Source organism: Lithobates pipiens, unplaced genomic scaffold, assembly GCF_037356315.1.
Source record: "Lithobates pipiens isolate NorthernLeopardFrog02 unplaced genomic scaffold, aLitPip1_a1.2 Scaffold_16, whole genome shotgun sequence".
In the NCBI taxonomy this organism is placed as follows: domain Eukaryota; kingdom Metazoa; phylum Chordata; class Amphibia; order Anura; family Ranidae; genus Lithobates; species Lithobates pipiens.
Window position 1 is genome coordinate 460,151,513 of NW_027507748.1, and position 23,648 is coordinate 460,175,160.

The 23,648-nt window shown below is 41.7% G+C and overlaps 1 protein-coding gene across 1 annotated transcript in view; it reads right to left on the reverse strand.

The window, feature by feature from the left end:
• ARHGEF7 (Rho guanine nucleotide exchange factor 7) overlaps nt 1-23,648 on the reverse strand; it is a 217,660-nt gene that overhangs the window by 69,266 nt on the left and 124,746 nt on the right. The window contains 6 exon segments of the mRNA XM_077482884.1: nt 344-483; nt 6,737-6,815; nt 10,333-10,419; nt 11,598-11,744; nt 14,104-14,163; nt 15,779-15,917. Coding sequence (XP_077339010.1) covers nt 344-483; nt 6,737-6,815; nt 10,333-10,419; nt 11,598-11,744; nt 14,104-14,163; nt 15,779-15,917 — 652 coding nt within the window.

The following is a 23,648-nucleotide window of genomic DNA, read 5'->3' on the forward strand; positions in this document are numbered from 1 at the left end:
TCCTGCTTAAAGGTCATAAATGTAGTTGTCTATTGGACTTTCTGTCTATAGGGTGACAACATTGTGAGACAGATAGAGATATCTCTCACACACACACACCATAATTGACATACAGTAAATATTAATATATTATTGCACAGGCACAGAGATTAGCAACAAAACAACATTTTTTAGCTAAACTGTCAAACATGCAAAAAGTTGGGTGCAAGCAAATCTTGAGTAACTAGTAAGAATAAATTATTGATGTTTTGCAGCAGTAACTATTACTGTTTTCAACAATTATCCTGAACATGAATGACAGGAAAGATGGTGATCTTCCCAAAATATAAAAGGAGGTTCTTACTGTATGACAGGGCACAGAGTGTGGCTTTATTGTAGGATTGGTCATAGAGGTAAATTTAGTTTGTTTATGTAGATGGTCCACCCATTCCTGTAGATCTTGCTGGTTATTACATGACACGGTTATCCTTTCAATCATGTTACCTACAAATAAAACAAAAACGAACAAAAAGTAAACCTTTACTGTTTTTTAGTTGTGGCAGAGTAGATTCTCAATCAACTTACATTACAACATAATAGGTACTGGCCATGTGGATTGTAATAAAGGGTACTAAATGGTCATGTGGCAAAGATTTTTACTTGTGCACACAAAATGAAAGTGATTGTGAACCCTTAATTTTTATCTTTTTTTAAACGTTATACTTACCTGCTCTGTGCAATGGTTTTCGCATTAAGGTCCACTGCTGGCACTCCTGGCTCCTCCCCCTGCCGAGAGCTCAACATAGCAAAGTCACTTGCTATGTGGGCACACATGCAAGCTTGCTCCCAAGCCAGTGCGGCCCCGCCCCCTGCTCTCTCCTCACAGTATGTTATTAAAAGTCACCAATGTGGTCTCTGAGCCTATCAGGAGGGAGAAAGACGCTGCTCTCGTGCACATCGCTGGGACCAAGATCGGGGTCAGGTAAGGACGAGGGAGGGCTGAAGTTTTCTCCACTTAATGCAAAATATGCTTTAAGGTTAAAAAAACTAAAAAAAAAACCTTCAGCCATTAGAACCACTTTAGCCTCCGCAGTACTGCGGTAGGTTAGCTCCCCTGCATGTACGTCGGCTTGCGCAAGCGCAGTTGCAGCCCGGCGGCGTGATCGCGGGTCGGCAGACTTGATGTACGCCGGCGGCCCACAATCGCCTAATACAGAGGCAGAACAGGGATCTGCCTTTGTAAACAAGATGGATCCCCATTATGACAGGGGACATGTCAGAAATCTTCTGTTCCCATGATCGGGAAAAGTGATCTCTGTCGTGTCCCAGGCAGCCAATCCCCCCTACAGTTAGAATACACCTAGGGAACACCATTTAACCCCTTGATCGACCCCTAGTGTTAACCCCTTTCCTGCCAGTGACATTTTTACATTGATCAGTGCATTTTTATAGCACTGATCAATGTAATAATGTCACTGGTCCCCAAAAAGTGTCATTTGGGGTCAAATATGTCTGTCGCAATGTCGCAGTCACGCTACAAATCGCAAATCTCCACCATAACCAGTAGAAACAATAAAAAAAAAAAAAACAATAAAAGTCCCTAAATATATACTGTAGTTTGTAGACACAATAACTTTTGCGCAAACCAATGTATGCCTATTGCGATTTTTTTTACCAAAAATATGTAGAAGAATACATTTTGGCCTAAACCGATGAATACATTTATTTTTTTAGGACATGTATTATAGCAAAAAGTAAAAAAAAAAAAAAAAAAAAGTGTTTTTTTTTCCCAAAGTTGTCGCTCTTTGTTTATAGTGCAAAAAATAAAAACCGCAGAGGTGATCAAATACCGCCAAAAGAAAGCTCCATTTGCCGGAAAAACAGGACGTCAATTTTGTTTGGGTACAATGTAGCACGACCGTGAAATTGTCAGTCAAAGCGAGACAGTGCCGTATCACGTTTTTTTCCAAACAATAAATTTTATGCACTTCACCTTATTTGTGTGTTTTTTTTTTTTTACCTTACACCTCCTCACCCATTCATTTTACACTATTTCATCACTTTTTTTATGTCTTCAGTTATCACATTTTACATGTTTTCACTAGTCACCTAATCTATTTATATTACTTTCATATCCAACAGATTTTTGGTATATATTTAAGTATATCATTTATTATTATTAATAAGCCGCTTTAACCACCTTCAGACCGGACCATTTTGCTGGTAAATGACCAGAGGTCTTTTTACAATTTGGCACTGCGCTGCTTTAACTGGCAATTGCGCGGTCATGCAATGTTGTACCCAAACAAAATTTGCGTCCTTTTCTTCCCACAAATTAGAGCTTTCTTTTGATGGTATTTGATTGCCTCTGCGATTTTTATTTTTTGCGATATAAACGTAAAAAGACCGCAAATTTTGAAAAAAAATGATATTTTCTACTTTTTGTTATTAGAAAAATCCAATAAACTCAATTTTAGTCATACATTTAGGCCAAAATGTATTCAGCCACATGTCTTTGGTAAAAAAAAAGTCAATAATTGTATATTTATTGGTTTGCGCAAAAGTTGTCACATCTACAAACTAAGGTACGTTTTCTGGAATTTACGCAGCTTTTAGTTTACGACTGCCTATCTCATTTCTTGAGGTGCTAAAATGGCAGGGCAGTACAAAACCCCCCCAAATGACCCCATTTTGGAAAGTAGACCCCCTAAGGAAATTGATAAGTGGCATGTTGAGCCCATTGAATATTTTATTTTTTTGCCTCAAGCGATTGAATAATGACAAAAATTTTTTTTTTTTTTTTTTTTTTTTTACACAAAGTTGTCACTAAATGATATATTGCTCACACATGCTATGGGCATATGTGAAAGGACACCCCAAAATAAATTCTGATGCTTCTCCTGAGTACGGGGATACCACATATGTGGGACTTTTTGGGAGCCTAGCCGCGTACGGGGCCCCGAAAACCAAGAACCGCCTTCAGGTTTTCTAAGGGCGTAAATATTTGACTTCACTCCTCACTACCTATTACAGTTTTGAAGGCCATAAAATGCCAAGATGGCACAAAACCCCCACAAATGACCCCATTTTAGAAAGTAGACACCCCAAGCTATTTGCTGAGAGGCATGTTGAGTCCATGGAATATTTTATATTTTGCCACAAGTTGGGGGAAAATTACAAACTTTTTTTTTTTTTTTCACAAAGTTGTCACTAAATGATATATTGCTCACGCATGCCATGGGCATATGTGAAATGTCACCCCAAAATAAATTCTGCTGCTTCTCCTGAGTACGGGGATACCACATATGTGGGACTTTTTGGGAGCCTAGCCGCGTACGGGGCCCCGAAAACCAAGCACCGCCTTCAGGCTTTCTAAGGGCGTTACAGTTTTGAAGGCCATAAAATGCCAAGATGGCACAAACCCCCCCCAAATGACCCCATTTTGGAAAGTAGACACCCCTAAATTTAGGGGTACACTAGTGAGACTAGGTAATAAATGGCGGGTGCCCTGAAACTATAAAAAAAAATAACTAACCAACCAGCGTCACCTGTAACAGTTATATGGTGATCACTGGTGAAAGGGTTAACTAGGGGGCAATCAGGGGGCTTTATGCGGTAGTATATGGGGGTCCCTGGCGCTATAAAAAGCTGCGGCGAACCTAAATACCTACCTGCCTAACTAGCGTCACCTGTGACACTAATACAGTGATCAGAAAAACGATCGCTTATTAGGCTGGGTTCACACCGGAGCGATGCGGGAACGCCACGAATCCGCGGCGGGTTCCCGCATCTCATGCCTCCCGGCGGCAGTTCACACTGCCCTATGCGAACTGCTGGGAGTGTCAGTGAAAAGTTAATGACACCCCCAGATCAGTTCGCATATCGCAGTGCGATCTGCAAACTCGGATCGCATGGTGTGAACACCCATGCGATCCGATTCTGCTGCGGACCAAAAAAAGGGTCCCGTGCGAGTTTGCGGCGGGTGCGGCGGGTGCGACACGAATTCAGCCATACTATCTGTATGACTGAACTCGAATCGCACAGAGATCGGATGTGATTTGCACTGCAGTGCGGTGCGAATCACATTCGTTCTCATAAACCGCTGCAATGTGAACCCAGCCTTAGTGACACTGGCGACGGGGGGTGATCACGGGGTTAAACCTTTATTGGGGGGGTTAGGGGGGTACCTTAGAACTAAAGGGGGCTAACCCTAACTGCCCTAACAGTTATTACAGTCACAAATGACACCCGCCGGGTGATCAGGGGTTAAACCTTTATTAGGTAATAAATGGCGGGTGCCCTGAAACTATAAAAAAATAACTAACCAACCAGCGTCACCTGTAACAGTTATATGGTGATCACTGGTGAAAGGGTTAACTAGGGGACTTTATGCGGTAGTATATGGGGGTCCCTGGCGCTATAAAAAGCTGCGGCGAACCTAAATACCTACCTGCCTAACTAGCGTCACCTGTGACACTAATACAGCGATCAGAAAAACTATCGCTTATTAGGCTGGGTTCACACTGGAGCGATGCGGGAACGCCATGAATCCGCGGCAGGTTCCCGCATCGCATGCCTCCCGGCGGCAGTTCACACTGCCCTATGCGAACTGCTGGGAGTGTCAGTGAAATGTTAATGACACCCCCAGATCAGTTCGCATATCGCAGTGCGATCTGCAAACTCGGATCGCATGGTGTGAACACCCATGCGATCCGATTCTGCTGCGGGCCAAAAAAAGGGTCCCGTGCGAATTTGCGGCGGGTGCGACACGAATTCAGCCATACTATCTGTATGGCTGAACTCGAATCGCACAGAGATCGGATGTGATTTGCACTGCAGTGCGAATCACATTCGTTCTCATAAACCGCTGCAATGTGAACCCAGCCTTAGTGACACTGGCGACGGGGGGTGATCACGGGGTTAAACCTTTATTGGGGGGGTTAGGGGGGCACATTAGAACTAAAGGGGGCTAACCCTAACTGCCCTAACAGTTATTACAGTCACAAATGACACCAATGCAAAAAAAAAAAAAGCAATTGGTGTCACTGTGACTGGGGGGGCAGGGGTAATTGGGGGGTGATCGGGGGGTAAAGGGGGGGTGTGAGTGTGCCTGGCATGTTCTACTGTATGTGTGGTGTGTTGGTGCAACTCACCGAACCTCTCTCCTCAGTGCCGGAACGAAAAAAACCGACACGGAGGAGAGAATACATCACTTCCTCTCCTGTGTTTACATTACAGGAGAGGAAGTGATGTCACGGGACATTTTCATTCGTCGGGAGCGATCGCGAGGGGGTGGCCATGAATGAATGGCCGTCCCCTCGTCCGGGATCGCTCCCGAACGAATACCGACTGCCGCAGGCACCGGGCGAGGGCCCGATCGGGCCCCCGACCGGCGGGCAGGCAAGGACGTACATGTAAGCCCTTATGCCTGCCCGTGCCATTCTGTCGACGTACATCGTCGTGCGGCGGTCGGCAAGTGGTTAAGCAGAGGTGTAAATAATTACATAAGCAGACATTAAACAAGAATAGGTTAAGTCTGTATCAGTCTTATAACTGTACAGCAAAGAAAATAAAAATAAAAGGAAAACAACACATAACATTGTTAAAATGTAAAGCACATCTTAAAGGTTCACAAAGATGCGATTTGGAATGCAATTTGAAATGTCAAATCGCATGCCAATTCGGCAGCAATTGCACTGTCTGAATCTGTGCGATGCACCAATTCCCAAAAGTAGTTTCTGGAACCTGCACAGATGTCTCTGAAATCGTCCCCGAAGTATAGCGGGTATTAAATCAGCTGAACTTACATGATTTTAATCCCGCAGTAGTGTGAACTTGAATTAAAGTTTAATTCCACTTTTGTTGAGAAAAAACAACATTCCCCTCTGGGTGATCTGTGCACATTGCAAAGATTATAATAACCTTCGTTGCAGATTCCTACCTTTTGTTATTCTAAAGAATATCATATCATCTCCTGAGGAAAATACAAAATTCCCTTGTATCGACAAATGTAGGGGAAGGGGACAGGATAGCATGCTTAGCAGATCAGCTGTTAGGAACGATCAGCATACCATCCTGTTACCGACCAGTTTCAACCATTCGTTTTTTTACTTGCTGTAGAATGGCGCACTGAAGCGCCTGCATATTGTGAGTACTCTGTGTGGGACCTGTTTATGCTTATACCTTTGACAGCGCAGCATTTTTAATGCGATTCTAAAGAAATCACTGTTTGTTCTTCTGTGCTGATTGGGCCTAATGAGAATGGTTTCACATAATTATCCATCAGCTGTGCAGCTGCAGAGCACTAATGATAAAATCTACTGGGCCTGCATCCCTTTAGATGTGTTCCTATTGGGAGGATCTCACCAAAAATTAAATTTTTGTTGCAGGGGATGCTTGAAATCTGACTCCTAATTTAATACAGACTTCTGGGAAAATCTGTGAGCCAATCACACAAGCAGGGAGTTATGTTTCTGGGGAGTGGTCAGTACACATTCTGTGTACAGAACAAATCCAGGTAGCCATATTGCATTGCATTTTCAGAAAATGACAGTGGCTGTAAATAGGAAAGGTAATTTTTAATAACATTCAATTACAATATAGCTTGTGTCGCAATTGCATACGCTATATTCTTTTTTCTTTATTTGCCATTTTTCCCCCATGAAAGCGGAGTTACCCTTTCTGAAATATAAAGTTTAAAATGTCTTCATCTTAACACAGAAGTAAGGCAAGGTAAATAATGAGAGAAAGGGGTTACCAGAAATCTCATAGGCATTCCTATGATTTTCATTATCTTCCAACTTTGTGATGCACGTCCCCGTTAGAGGAAGTTTGCCCTGTGGGGAAGAAAATTAAACTTACACACACAAAAAAGTATTCCTTCTATACAATTGTTTAAATTGAGCATGTATTTTGCTCACACTAGACAAATCAACAAGTTTACTTTTCACTTTTGTATTTACTCTAGATCTGTGCAGTAATCTGGCATGAAATAACTCTTGCACTTTGAGAAAGCTTACTTTAAAAAAAATCCAGTCGCTGCTCTTTGTGTAAGGTAACAAGACTTGTATTCCCTTTCCCCCATAGCTTTAGCCACAGAATACATGCAACACAGTAAAGATGTCAATACTACATTTAAGCTATATTCTTGGTTTGTAAGGGCATTTTGTGAAAAAATGATTTATATCCCTTGAGGTAACTGATGAATATATTTAAAACGAAAGCATTTGTGTCCATAGTTCAGATTTAATTGTCTGAGCATGCACAAACATCCACCATATTTGTTAAGCACCATAACACAGTTCGCATAAAAAATATAAAAAATTCTGGTACGACCACAATATTAGACATTCATAGCCCATTTTTCTATAGCCTTACTATTAAGATTATGACTATTACTACTAAGATTGTTTATACTCTAGTCAGGGGTCAAGTCCTGGGGAAAAAAAGTGTGGGAACTCCCACCCAAGATCCACTCCTGCACAAAAAAAAGAAAAAAATAGGACATCAGGGCACGGGACACATCAGGGCACGGGACACATCAGGGCACGGGACACATCAAGCCACATGGCACATCAGGGCACGGGGCACATTATGGCACATCAGGGCACATCGGGGCAAATCGGGGCACATCAGGGCACGAGGCACATCAGGGCACATTATGTGGCACATAGCACATCAGGGCACATTATGGGGCACATAGCACATCAGGGCACATAGCACATAAGGGCATGGGGCACATCAGGGTATGGGGGAAACGTTGGCACATCATGGCACATTATGGGGCACATAGCACATCAGGGCACATAGCACATCAGGGCCACATGACACATCAGGGCATGGGGCACATCATGGAACATTATGGGGCACATAGCTCATCAGGGCATATTATGGGGCATTGGGCACATAAGGGCACATCAGGCCACATGGCACATCAGGGCATGGGGAAACATTGGCACATGAGGGCACATTATGGGTCACATGGCACATCAGGGCACATTATGGGGCACATAGCACATCAGGGCACATAGCACATAAGGGCATGGGGCATATCAGGCCACATGGCCCATCAGGGCACATTATGGGGCACATAGGACATCAGGGCAGGGAGCACATTACGGCATGGAGCACATAGGACATCAGGGCAGGGGGCACATTACGGCATGGGGCACATCAGGGCACATAATGGGGCACAGTGGGGCACATAGGACATCAGGGCAGGGGGTACATTACGGCATGGGGCACATAATGGGGCACATAGGACATCAGGGCAGGGGGCACATAGCAGACCAGGGAGCACATTATAGGGCACATCGTCATCTTACTAGCCAGTATGCAGAGTAGCGCAGGAAGTGTTTGGCTGTAGTAAGTTCTCCCTCACTTCTCTCAGCGCTGTTCGCTCCCCGGCGGCCCCTCCTCTCTTCTCGTCTATCCCCATTGGCTTGTGACATCATCTGGGATAGACCATAGACGAGAAGAGAGGAGGGGCCGCCGGGGAGTAAACAGCACTGTGTGAAGTGACGGAGAACTTACTACAGCCAAACACTTCCTGCGCTACTCTGCTTACATCTCATTTGGGCGGCTCTAGTCCTGCAAAGGGAACGGCGTTCCCGCTGTGAAAATAGTGCAGGGACGCCGTTCCCACGCGTTCCCGCAGGACTCGAGCCCTGACTCTAGTATTAAATCACAAGTCACATTATCTAAAGACATTCAAGTTACCATTCTGAAACAGCTACAGTATCTCATCTCACAAAATGAGTACACCCCTCAAATTTTTGTAAATATTTCATTATATATTTTCATGTGACAACACTGAAGAAATTACACTTTGCTACAATGTAAAGTAGTGAGTGTACAGCTTGCCTAACAGTGTAAGTTTGCTGTACCCTCAAAATAACTCACAGCGCCATGTCTAAACCGCTGGCAACAAAAGTGAGTACACACCCTAAGTGAAAATGTTCAAATTAGGCTCAATTAATCATTTTCCCTCCCCAGTATCATGTGACTCATTAAGGTGACAAGCTCTCAGGTGTGAAATGGGAGCAGGTGTGTTAAATTCGGTATTATCGCTCTCATATTGGTCATTGGAACTTCAACATGGCACCTTGTGGCAAAGAAGTCTCTGAGGATCTGAAAAAAAGTATTGTTGTTCTACATAAAGATGGCCTAAGCTATAAGAAGAGATTCCAAGACCCTGAAACTGAGCATCAGCATGGTGGCAGAGACCATACAGCAGTTTAACAGGACAGGCTCCACTCAGAACAGGCGTCAGCCGGTCAGTGGTTAGACCATATGCCGCACATTGCACCAAATTGGTCTGCATGGTTGTTGTCCAAGAAATTAAGCCTCTTCTAAAGATGATGCTCAAGAAAGCCTGCAGTTTGCTGAAGACAAGCAGAGTAAGGACCTGGATTACTGGAACCATGTCCTGTGGTCTGATGAGACCAAGATAAACTTATTTGGTTCAGATGGTGTCAAGTGTGTGTGGCGGCAACCAGGTGAGAAGTACAAAGACAAGTATGTCTTGTCTAGTCAAGCATGGCGGTGGGAGTGTCATGGTCTGGGGCTGCATGAGTGCTGTCGGCACTGGAGAGCTACCGTTCATTAAGGGAACCATAAATGCCAACATGTAGTGTGACATACCGAAGCAGAACAGTATCCCCTCTCCCTTCAGAGACTGGGCCGCAGGGCAGAATTCCAACATAACAACCCCAAACACATCAACACGAGAAGCTGAGGGTAAAGGTGATAGACCAGCCAAGCATTTCTCCAGACCTAAACCCTATTGAACATCTGTGGGGCATCCTCAAACAGAAGGTGGAGGCACCCAAGGTCTCCAACATCCACCAGCTCTGTGATGTCGTCATGGAGGAGTAGAAGAGGATGCCAGTGGCAACCTGTGAAGCTCTGGTGAACTCCATGCCCAAGAGGGTTAAGGCAGTGCTGGAAAATAATGGTGGCAACACAAACATATTGATACTTTGGGCCCAATTTGGACATTTTCACTTAGGGATGCACTCACTTTTGTTGCCAGCGGTTTAGACATTAATGGCAGTGTGTTAAGTTATTTTTAGGGAACAACAAATTGTCACTGTTATACAACCTGTACATGCACTACTTTACATTGTAGCAAAGCATCATTACTTCAGTGCTGTCACATGAGAAGACATAATAAAATATTTACAAAAATTTGAGGGGTACTCACTTTTGTGAGATACTGTACTCATTGCAAGTATATTATTAAACCTGAATACTAAAGTTGCAACCAAACTGATTATTTATAGAGAAGCCTTTGAATCATTAGTCTATTACATTTAATAACGGTAAGGGCCAGAAATACAAACCTCTACATACCTGATAGATAAAACCGCTCATTCTTGGACTGGCAGACAGCATTAATAACACATTAGGAAAGAGTAGAAGATACCGTTCATTCTTTTCCTTGTAGAAGAGGCAAAAATAAGAATAAAAAAAGAAGACAGCAAGTTATTTATTAATATATTAAAACACGTTTACTCACATCTCATATTAATTGGCAGAATGTGGTTATTTAAAGGGATCTTTATTCTTTAAAGCAGGCCAACTCTTTGCCTTTCAAGACCAGAAATATTTCTAGAAAAATACTTCAACTTTACAGAATTAGAAAAGTGGTAAGCCACAGCTTATCTCTGCATTGTCCAATGCAGGACATACTTTTAGACATCATCATGCTGGAGGAATTAAGTTAAACTGGCCATAGACGGCATAGATGGGTGGAATTTCAAGCGAAAATTCTTAAGAAAAGAAAGTTTGTTCATTTTTCCAAATTATCTGTGGGCCCAACCAATGTCCGTTTTTCACTGCAGTGACGAAAAAATTCAATGGAGCAGGATCTAAATTTTTTTATTAAATGAAGAATTTCTAACAATGTATGTGGGTTTTGACCTGTAAAATGCAACCATTACAAAATCAAATGTTAAAAGCAAACAAAAGCTTTTGAAGCACATTTAAAATGTTCCGATAAGCCTTGTAAGAATTTTCTATCCATCTATGGCCAGCTTAATACTATTTGAAGGCAAGCTCTTTATACTAATGAAAGTGACCCTGGCAATTCCTGCTGGTCCTCTAAAACCACCCGTAGGAATTGTGGACTAAATCTATGGTTCCAGAATTTAGGAATAAAGGGAATGCCTGAAACTGCCTTAAATAAAATGGGTAAAAAAAAAAAAAAAAAAAAACAGTAACCATGAATATTCCTGCAAATTTATAGTGCTGTGCTCCTTGGGAGCTACTACATTTCTCTTTTCTTTTGTTATGCGCCATACAAGCACCCTCATAACAGAGTATTGCCTCTTTATAACTTGTAATGACAATTTTGTAATATTCCCAGGAGCCAATGCAGAGAATATGCACAGTGTCAGCTTATATATTATGCATTTTAACATTTGTATAATGCAAGTTTTAAGAAAATCATATAAAAAATAATACTAAAATATGTTAAATGAAATGATTGCGCTTAAAAGTATGAAATCTACAGTCCAGTTTGCAAAAACTCAAGTATAAAACAACATAGCAAAAAAAAAAAAGAAAATTTCAAGTTTTGTTGAAACGGTCTTTAACAGATTTCAAATTATAGTTACCTCACTTCCTGCACACTGTATCATTACTTGTGACATATAAAGAACCGTGCCTAGGGCCTTGATATCTTCCCCTTCCCAGCCACGAATAGCTTCATTCAGAATCTGAAGCTCCAGTTCCTTTCTTTTTCTCACTTCTTGGCACTGGGCCTGAAAGTATAAACATGGCTAGTCACAATTCATTCTTAACCACAATGACCTGCTGTAATGTCTCAATGTAAATAAAAATTCCAGTATACTGTTTTTGTGCACTTTACCTAAACTTGTCCACCAGGCCAGTTTTCAGCTTTAAGTGCTGCTACAGTTTGAATGACAATTACTCAACACTGTACCCATGTGACATTTTTGTCCTTTTTTTCCACACAAATAGAGCATTCTTTTGGTGGGCACTGATGAGGATCCACTGATAGGGTGGCACTGATGGGCACTTATAAGCACTCAGTAAGCTGCACACAGGTTTTCTCTTTTTTTTTTTACCTTCAAGCATTGAATGCATGAAGGTAACAAACCTTGAGACTTAACAACCACTTTATAAGTCAGTAAGTGACACTAAAGTTAAAGTGATTGTACACGATCACCTTGTAAAACAACCCACTCAGTTTAACCACTTGCTTACTGGGCACTTAAACACCCTTCCTGCCCAGACCAATTTTCAGCTTTCGGTGCTCTCACACTTTGACAATTACTCAGTCATGCAACACTGTACCCAAATGAATTTTTTGTCCTTTTTTTCCCCACAATAGAGCTTTCTTTTGGTGGTATTTGATCACCTCTGGGGTTTTTATTTTTTGCGCTATAAATTAAAAAAGACCTAAAATTTTGTAAAAAAACGCATATTTCTTTGTTTCTGTGACAGAATTATGCAAATTATTAATTTTTCTTCATAAAATTTTGGCCACAATTTATACTGCTACATATTTTTGGTAAAAATAACCCAAATTAGTGGATATTATTTGGTCTTTGTGAAAGTTAGAGAGTGTACAAGCTGTGGTGCGAATCGCACAAAATTGATCACATCTGATGTACTGGTGGCCTATCTCGCTTCTTGTGACCCGAACAAGTCAGGAAAGTACAAATACCCCCCAAATGACCCCTTTTTGGAAAGAAGACATTCCAAGGTATTTAGTAAGAGGCATAGTGAGCTTTTTGATGTTGTCATTTTTTTCCCACAATTCTTTGCAAAATTAAGATTTTTCATTTTCCTCATGCCGGCGGCAGTATTTATCATGACTGACGCTGGAGCTACACTGGGGGACATTGTTTTTTTTTTTTTTAATAAAGGTATTGTCAAAATGTACCCCATATTGTTAAAGGGGGCTTTCACATTATAAGCCCCCTGCCCGCTGTGGGGAAGAGGCCCATGTCCCCATAAACATGGGAACAATGTGCTTCGTGGTGGGAGACCCCCTGCCCTAAAGCACCCCAGGTCGAGGGCATGTGGCCTGGTATAATTCGTGGGGGGGGTTTGCACTCGCTCATTCTCCCCCCCCCCCTTCTTAACCTACCAGGCTGCATGCTCAAAAAAAGGTCTGGTAAGGATTTTTTTTGTTTTTTTATTTTGCCGTGGGGTTCCCCTTAAAATACATACCAGACCCAAAGGACCTGGTACGGATGGGGGGGGGGGGGGGGGTGTCCCACGCTGTTTTGTTTTTTTTTTCCTTAATTTTTTTACATTCAGCTGTCAGCCGGGAACCCTCCGACAGCTGGTTAAGGTTGTGGCAACCGGCTTCTCAGCCTGCTCATTAATAACCAGCTATTGTTAAAGACCTTGGTGGCCGCTGGCTCCAAAAATTTGTATCTGAGCCATTATCTGGAAATCCCAGCGGAACCACTGCATTGGAAATTTACACAGGACATGTGTGAACTTAGCCTCATTCAAAATGTGACAGCACTGAAAGCTGAAAGTTGGCCTTGGTAGGAAGGGAGTAAAGTGTCCGGTATTAAAGCAGTTCAAATAAGAATTCCAGATATAGCATTTTTTACCATATGTGTGGGATCTCTCTAGAAGCTGGAAAAGACTATAGTGGACACCACTACTCAAGTAATCTCCACTAGCTTCCTGGTCCCAAACCGAGTAGTTGCTTGCTGAATTCAGAACTTTTGTCTGTCACTTTGTCCACCTTGTTAAATGCCTTGCAGTCATTGAGAAAAAGCAAAGCATTCTCTAAATGATGCCCACACTCTGTTCAAAATGCAGCAGGGCAGCCACTTTGCACAGGACAAGGAAGCAGTTGGAGATCAGTGGAGTAGTGGGGGGGTCTACATTGATATTCAGCTTCCACTAGAAAACCACAGGCATAGTATTTGCATCATTACATTGGACCAATGTTACTATTTAAAAAATGCCATACTTGTAGTTTTTCTTTAAGAATTCACATACTTTTTTACACACAAACAGCATATGGATCGTACACACAGTATACAATTTTGAAGAAAACAGAAAATTTGTGAGATTTCAAACAGCCATATATGCACAAAATGAAAGAAATTTCACACAAAGACGGTTTACCGACAGGTTCTTGAAAGCCGTCATGGATTTCTGTATATCGGGTCTATCAGGGTGATAATCCTAAAAACAGAGAACCCTATCAATTAAATAAGCTCTTCAAATATTTGCAAGAATAGTTTAATATGCTTTCAATGTAATCACAAAAATTTCAAAACAAGCTTAGCCCTAATAATATTAATAATAAAATATTAAAGTGACTTGGTCCCCACCTTCCTTTTTCCTAGTCAGCATCGAATTATGGACCTGGGCTTATTTGGTAAGGAAAGTACATACAGGGCTATATATTTAGCAGACGAGGTGGGTCAGTGGTGGACTTTCATTGGGGTGGATCATTCAGCCACCTAGGGCCTGATTCTACCACTGATTCCCCCCACCTCTTAATTATCTTACTGTACAATGCAGTGGTTGGGGGGAGAGCAAATTTTACTTTACGCACAAATAAGCATTTGTTAGCCCCGCTGCGCACTTTTTTTTTTCTATACAGAGTAAATTAGGCATGCTTTATACTGCATTATGGAGGAAGCCCTCTCTTGTGGCATCCTGCATGTCAAAAGAATAGTCAGGATGCCAACGTGCAAGTCTGCATCTAACATTCATTTACATTCTCACCACATTAAACCTGAAGCATAATGTTAGTGTTGAAAAAGCAATGTTTCTATTTTCTGTCTCTAAAAAAAAAAAAAAAATGAATATGAAATAGCTTTTTGATTACAATATCAAAGAAAACCTCATTCACCTAGAAAAATATGTACAGTGTGTATTCTTTTATTATCTTAGGTTACAGCAAAAACCCAGGCCTCTAGAGTCCCTAGCTAAAGTACAAGACATCTCTGGGCCATAAGGGGATTTTTGGCACAAGAGCTAAAGTGGTTAAAGTGGTTCTAAACCCTTACATATACCCAGTGAAGCGACAAGCTTCAGGTGATAGAGGTTAAACACATCCTCCTACATAAGTTCTACCTGTTTTCTGCAGCTATCCTTTTCTCTAAAGCTGTTCAAACTGCATAATTTATACAGCTTGGCTGTACAGCGGGATATGCTTTGTGCATATTTCAATTCAAAGGTTTACAACATAACTTTCCTTGAGATGTTTTAGCAGCACAAGAGAGCAATCATAGGGCTTGACAAGAGAATCAGTCCAGTTTTGTTTTAGTGGAGCATAGCCTTGGAAAAAAAGGTTGATTGTAACCCAAACGTCAGACGTCAATAAGCATAAATTACATTGCAAAATGTACATAATGTATATTAGGAGTCATGATTAATAGCATGGTTATATTTTAATATGAATTCTAATCACAATGAGCGATGTGGCAAATATTTGGGGAGTAAAAAAATCATAATATGTGCTGTGGTTTCAAACAGTTAATAACGATACAGTGACTTTAGCATTAGATTTGGAAAGTGTATTTATTAGTCATATGGAGTCCAGTATACTAGTGATTCAAATATTATAGTGATGCAAATTGCCTTTGAGTGAAGCTTCTGCTATTCATAGCATAGTAGTAAAGGTCTAGTGAGAATGTGATCGAGTTCCCTAGAGCTCCAACTGATGGCAGCAGACACTAAATATAAAATGTTTAATTGTAATAATTCATATTAACTGGGTATTAAAAAGTGTTCAATATATCACTCTGCATTCACTGTAACGCTAATGGTGAAAAAAAATATTTTTTACCTCCATGTGTCGTTCCAACTCTTTTAGTAATGTTGGGTACTTGTCCAGACGCATAAACGGCTTACTAAGGCCGGTCGTTAACACAAGAATACCAGGAGCAGTGGCACCTTTCATCTCCATAAATTCTCCAAGCTCTTCACTACAATGATAAAAGACACAAAAGAGTTATCACTTAGCAGTTATTGCCAGTTCAGAAAATTTCTGGAAAAATTTTTCCTTTTCTAATATTACTTTGTAGATCTACAGATTATGATTAATAAAAAAACAAACAAAAAAAAAAACAAAAACAAACAATGGGTGGAAATTAAAAATTCCCAATTACACCCCCCCCCCCATATAAACTCCATGTTTTTAAAGAACTTCAGTACTTTTTGGGGGTTTAGAAGAAGAGAAAAAAAAATTATATATATATATATATATATATATATATATATATATATATAAAATGGAAGGCAGATTTTTGTTTAACCTCTTGCCGACGGGCTCACGATGATATACCGACAAAAGCGGTAGGTTTGCGCTATGGATGAGATATAAGGAATAATGTATAACGAGAGGGCTGCCACTACATAGAATTAAAGTAATAAGTAATAAAAGTATTGGCGTATAACAAGCACACGCTATTTGCTCCCGATTTTTATTGTGAAAAAGTGAGTGTTATACGCCAATAAATACAGTAGTTAAATGAGTTTCTGAGATAACATTCAAAAGATGTAATTTTGTAAAAACAGATCACCAGCATGAAGAATATAGAAAAATTATAGCAGTAAACAATGCTCACAATAAGGAGCCCAAGTAACCACATATCAAAGTTAACAGATCTGACCAAACAAAAATGTAAAATGCTGAAAGCTTACTGAAAGAGATGAGTAAACAAAAACATTCATGCATCATTTCATACTTTGAAAATTTAGCTTTACAACACTTTTACAATTCACATTAGGCATGCTTGTAAGGGCTAAAAACGGTAAGGAGGAGGTAGGCCATAGCACAGAAAACTACGTACTCCCTTTGTAATAAAAAGGTGGTTGTTTTGCCGCATAAACCTCATCAAAATGGTCCTGCTGCCAAAAATTTTGTATATGATCTGCCACTCCCCTGTGTATCTGGCACTTAAGCATTTTAAATCGATGGAAGCTCTTCTAAAACCATTTGTCTGGGGCAGCAACAGACATAAACTTTCATGGCACAAACTTAAAAATCCTACTGATCTCGCAGGAATTACCCTGCCAGACTTCAACCTATACTATCTTGCAGCCCCAGCTATCACAAATCTTTCACATAGACAAAACAGACGAGACAGGTTTTTATACTTCTTATGTCCAAAATGGACCAAGTCAACCTTAGACTCCATGGTAGCGATAATTGGGGGAATAGAGTGTGAGGGTAGAACAGCAGACTGTAAGACTCTCCTCTACCAATATAGCAGAATATGGAATATAGCTTCTGAAAAACTACACTTGCCACCCATACATGAATACACCCCCCTGTGGCATAACAGGGCCCTCCCTGAATTTCAACAGATCCCGGATAGTGGAGTATGGAGCAATAAAATAATTTTATACTTATCCAATATCACCTCTAATGGTAAATTAAAGTCCTTTTACAGTCTAAAGTCTGAGTTTGCACTACCTAATAGTCTCTATTTTAGATACTTACAGCTTTGCAATGCCTACCGCACACAATTTCCCTTAAAAGATCTCTCTCTAGGCAACAACCCATTGATGGAAGCCATAAAAAACCCTGACCCTAAGAAACTCATCTCACAATTCTATAGCATGCTAGTACTTCCTCCAATGACCGTGGTGGCCAACGCACTGAAGACTAGGTGGTAGGAAGAGATAGGCCCCATGAGTGGAGTGATGCTCTGGACACTTGTAAATGGTATCTCCCAAACTCTGTGACCGACTAACTCAAATTTTCATAACACACAGAGCATATCTCACATCACTTAGAATCTCAAAGTATAAAAACAACTACACTCCAGTGCTTGTCCTATGTGTGCTCAAGCAACGGCACCTTTTTTCACCTCTTGTGGAAATGCCCCAAAATCCAGATGTTTTGGTCACAAGTGGTAAGGATTCCTGCATGACACGATGGGCTCCCCCATAATACTCCAGCCAAAATCGTGCTTTCTGGGAATCTTCCCGGACCCAGATTCCAATAAATTCACCAAACTATTCTTGCATGAAACACTGTTTTCTGCACGAAAAGTCATTGCTAGAGTGTGGATGAGACCCGATCCCCCGGATGTCTCACATTGGATTACGGAGGTTAATGTCACATTGCCATATAAGAAACTTGTATACACCCATAGAAGATGTCCCTCCAAATATGAAAAAATCTGGGACAGATGGCTTAAGAATTCTGAAACCTGTGTATAACCAGATATAACCTCTGTTTTAGAAGGTGCTCTGGTCAGATAAGACCAAAATTGAACTTTTTTGGCCTAAAAGCAAAACGCTATGTGTGGCGGAAAACTAACACTGCACATCATCCTGAACTTACCATCCCCACTGTGAAACATAGTGGTGGCAGCATCATTTTGTGGGGTTGCTTTTCTTGAGCAGTGACAGGGAAGCTGGTAGTTAATGGGAATATGGATGGAACCAAATAGAGGGCAATCTTAGAAGAAAACCTGTTAGAGTTTGCAGAAGTCATAAGACTGGGGCGGAGGTTCACCTTCCAGCAGGACAACAATCCTAAACATACAGCCAGAGCTTCAATGGAATGGTTTAGATCAAGGATGTGCAATTAGCGGACCTCCAGCTGTTGCAAAACTGCAAGTTCCATCATGCCTCTGCCTCTTGGAGTCATGCTTGTGGCTGTCAGATTCTTGCAATGCCTCATGGGATTTGTAGTTCTGCAACAGCTGGAGGTCTACTAATTGCATATCCCTGGTTTAGATCAAAGCATATCCATGTGTTAGAATGTGCCAAAGTCCAGACCTTAATCCAATTGAGAATCTGTGGCAAGACTTGAAAATTGCTGATCACAGATGCTCTCCATCCAATCCGACAGAGCTTGAGCTATTTTGCAAAGAAGAATGGGCAAAAATGTCACTCTATATGTGCAAAGCTGGTAGAGACATCTCCAAAAAGACTTTCAGCTATAATTGCAGAGAAAGGTGGTTCTACAAAGTATTGACTCTGCGGGGCTGAATACAAATGCATGCCACACTTTTCACATATTTATTTATTTGTAAACAATGTTGAAAAACAATTATCATTTTCCTTTCACTTCACAATTATGTGCCACTTTGTGTTGGTCTATCACCTAAAATCCCAATAAAATACATTTACATGTGGAAAATTTGAAGGGGTACGAATACTTTTTCAAGGTACTGTATATAAAATTACTAGTAGTGCTCGCTGCATAAAAGGTTTACTTTGAATATAAATAACAAACATGTTATACTTGCCTGCTCTGGTGATTTTGCACAGAACAGCCCAGATCCTCCCCTTCTCGGGTCTCTTGTCAGCACTCCTAGCCCCTGCCTCCACAGCAAGCAGCTTGCTATGGGGTCACCCGAGCTGAACCTCTGAGTCCATTCTGACATGGAGCCATAACTCGGCCCACCCCCTCTCTCCTGATTGGCTCGCCGACTTTGATTGACAGCAGCAGGAGCCAATGGCGCCCCGCTGCTGTCTCAGCCAATAGGAGATGGAGAGACCCAGACAGCCAAGACTCTCTTGAAACATCACTGGATCGAGATGGGGCTCAGGTCAGTATTAGGGTGGCTGCTGTACACAGGTTTTTATCTTAATGCATAGAATACATTAAGATAAAAAAAAAATACTTTAAGTCTAGTATTGAGCAAATGCCCCTATTTGGTATGGGGACTGTGAATACATTTGAAGAGAAACCTTGGAACCATTGGCGGATTTGAAGGTAAAAGGCGAGGAAGGGGGAGGGATAGCAACCCTATTTTGTACCCCTTTGAGATTACATATTGAATCCAGAAATCTGTGATATCTCAGATCAAAACTGGCACAAAAGTCAACATATGTCATCCCACCCCTTCATTGTACGAGGCTTCTGGGAAAGCTCGGTAGGCCAGGAAATGCGACGAACAGAATAAGTTACCGTATGCTTTGGTTTAGAAGATGCATGGGGAGAACAGAAAGGATAGATTTTTTTGAGTGGAGGTAACAACTAAAAAAGTAGGAGGAGGTTTTACTTGGGAGAATAGGAGCAATTTTCCCCCAATTACTTCTTTGACTGATTTGTCAAGGGATTCCAAAAAGGCTTTCACGATCAAAAAGTCATGCATAGAAAATGTTTCCTCCAAGCATGTTCAGCAGGCTTTTAGCCATGGAATTCTGCATGTGCACAGTGATGGGGGGGTTGCATCCATAGAAATTTAAGATGCCAATGTCAATATTCCCATCACACCAATGCTTCTGTGGTAATACAGCACTTTCAACGTGTGGCACTGTTATTCAGGCTCTCCTCTGCACCCCAAGTGCTCACAAAATGATTGCCCCATTTCTGGTTCTTTTAAGAAGAGACTTATCAAAAGACCTTCTCAAGAGCATTAACACAAAACAACAATAACAATACAAAACAATAGGGCTAAGGAATAAGCTGTAATTGTTGTAAGAATGTTCCAAGAATTTAAAAATTTTTATGTCCCCATTCATACTTCGCATATCGCGAGCACGAGTTCCCACTTTCTATTTATTTATTGTTTTGCGAGATTTTAGCACATTTCTGGACCTGGCTACCCATTCACTTGACCTGGTATCAAACCAAGTCATTGCCCTGAAACAGCTATTGCTCTGAGTGGTGTTCTGTGCTTCATGTATATCTGTGGAATGCATGCCATTAGGCCCTTTTGTTCCCTCTCCATTGCGCCTCTGTTTTGCCACTGCTAGTGAGTAGAACCCCAGTGGGGTACTCACAAGTGCAGAATGGCTCAATGAATTCAGAGAATATAAGAATGCCATCTAAATAAACGATGATAAATAGATCCAGAAAGTCCCAGAAAACATCATTCACTAGGTGCTGAAATGTGGCTGGGGAATTGCAGAGTTTGAATGGCATAACTAGATATTCAAAGTGGCCAAAGCGTGTCCAGAAGGTCGTCTTCCAGTCATCTCCTGCCCTGATTTGGACTAGATTATGTGCTCCTCTTAAGTCAAGCTTGGAAAATACTTGAGCCCCCCTCAGTTTCTGGAAAGGCTCAGGAATCAGAGGAAGGGGGTATCGGTTCTTAACTGTGACTTTATGATGTCCAGCCGGAGGAGTTCATGGTGGCCTGAGGAGGTTTGGCAGAGGATAGGTTCAGTTTCTTAAGTAACTGGCCCTGATTTATTGCCAGAGCCTTTGGGCAGGTGGACATGAAAACCTTGCTTCTTGGCACACATGGGGAGCTGATGTAGAGAGACAAATGCAGAATCTACAAAACAGCTACAGGCCCCAGAGTCTATAATAGTTGGTACTGAAACTGTCCTTCCAGAGAACTGAAGCTCAACTAAGAGGCAGACATGTGATTGATTTTTTTCAGGAGGATGTATCATATGAGGCAGATGGGAACAAGGTCTGCTGGGTTTTGCCGGGCAAGTCCGTATAAAGTAGCCAGCCTCCCGGCAATAGAGACATAGATTGGCTTGCTGCCATCGGAGGCGCTCAACAGGGGAAAGAGGAGGCCTTTGAAAACTCCTATGGAAAGCCTTATGCAGTTCCTTCCTTCTGGGGAGTACAACAGATGAAAGAGCAGAAACGTCAGAACTAAAAGCCACAGAAAGGTTTCCTTTAAACTTTTAGGATTGCCTTTCCTGTAATCATTTATCGATCTGAATGGTTAAGCTGATCAGGTCTTCCAGGGACGTTGGCACTCCCACTCTGGCAAGCTCATCCTTCAAAGTATCAAAAAGTCCCAAGCGAAACTGGTGATGAAGTACGGAGTGATTCCATTGGGTATCAGCACTCCAGACACGAAAATCTGTTATACAGTCCTCAACAGGCCTTGGACCTTGTTGTAGCTTGCCAAGCTTGGATTCAGCAGTCTGATGGAAGAAGGGATCGGCATATAGCTGAGAAGAATGAATTAGTGGCTGCCAGAACAGGATTACGTTGTTCCCGGAGATGGTGGGCCCAAGAAAGTGCTTAGTTTGATAACATGGCGATGATGAACCTCACCTTGATGTCCTCTGAAGCAAAGGTTTGGGGTAACAGAGAGAAATACAGTTTGCAGGAACTCCGGAAAGTACAGAACTTTTCACGGTCTCCGGAAAACCGTTCAGGGATAGGCACCCTGGGGCTCCGGAGGGGGAGTAGCCTCGCGGAGCAATCAGAGCTCTGTTTGAACAGAAGAATCTGTGATTGAAGGAGAAGCATAGGCCGATGCAACATTCACCTCGTCCGAGAGTTGCTTTTCCACGCGACTAAGATTCTTCTGTAAACCCTGCACAATATATGTTAGTGCAGAGATTGATCTGAAAATGTCTTCTGGTGGGGAGGCCTTACTTTCAGACTCCATCCGTGGCTGACTGGTACGGTCACGTACCTGGTAGGAGTCTGATATGACAAGGTCGGCCCCCCTTGTATCTCTGACCTAAGCCCCACTGAAGGTAGAACAGATGGTGGCTGGGGACAGGAGGAACACGAGTGCCAGGGAATGTTGCTTGCAGAACTTGCGGTTGAAGTTGTAGCCTTGGTTGCACAGGCAGGGAGCTGGGATGAAGCTCAGTAGATCAGCTGATGTTAAAGAGGCACTCCAACCAACTTTCAGGTTCAGGTTTCATGGCTTGCCAGAACTTTCTGTGGTCAGGAGAGAGGAAGATACTGGACTCAGGAGAACTGAGATAATAGGGAGCCAGCACAGGTATCCAGAGGCAGTGTTGGAGCTGGACAGAAGACGAAAGCAGAGTCGAGATGGTAGCCGGGTTCGGTAATAGGCGGGCAGCAAGTTACAAGGCATTAAGCAGGAGCAGGGTCAGATGGAAGCTGGAATCAGGAACCAGTAGTCAGAGTATATCAGAGTCCAAAAGCAGAGTCAGGGAAAGCCAGGATCGGCAATGGGTATCATGCAGGTTTAAACAGGGTTCAGAGGATCAGGACACAGCTGAAGACCAGTCAGCACTGTTAGAGAATTAGGGTATCCTTTAAATAGGCCGTCTAGCGCCATTTGGAGTTAGGAATGCGCTCCTGCGCGTGCACGCCATCCGTTGCGCACGTGCCCTGGTATGCAGGAGAGTCCGTAGTCATCCGTGATCGTGCACATGCGCATGAGCGTGTGCCAGGCGCAAACTATCAGTTCTCTTACAGTTAGGCAGTGCAGATAATATTGTTTAAATAGGAGCTTCTAATCAAAAAAAAAATAAAAAATCTTGTGATGCTTATGAATGTGTTAGAGAGTGTTCAATACCACTTTAGGATATGCTTGTTTTCACTTTTTTTGTAGGTTGGTGCTGCTGATTACCTGTAGCTTTTTCTTTTTTCTGTTCTTGATATTTTTATTAAAATTTTGAAAGCAAGAACAACTGGGACTTAAAGTATCTAAAAGACAATAACATATTGTGTAACATATTGAAGTAAAAGAGTAACAAATAAAAAAAATTAATACAAAAGGAAAGATGAGAAAGATAGATGTGGGTAAGATGAGGGCAGTTAAAGTTTTTTCTTTATCAATTCCCAATATTCATAGATGAATATTGTACCCAAGGTTGCCACGTCAAAAACAGCCAGGCGGTTGCGTAACATGCAAGTCAATTTATCATTAATCGTGACCCAATAAAATTTTTGTATGACCAAATCAAACGTTATTCCAGGATGATTCCAACAATGTGCAATGGTTATTCTAGTGGCTATGATAATGTAGGGAATTAAGTGTGTGGTGTGTTTAGATAAGCTCATATAAATTTTT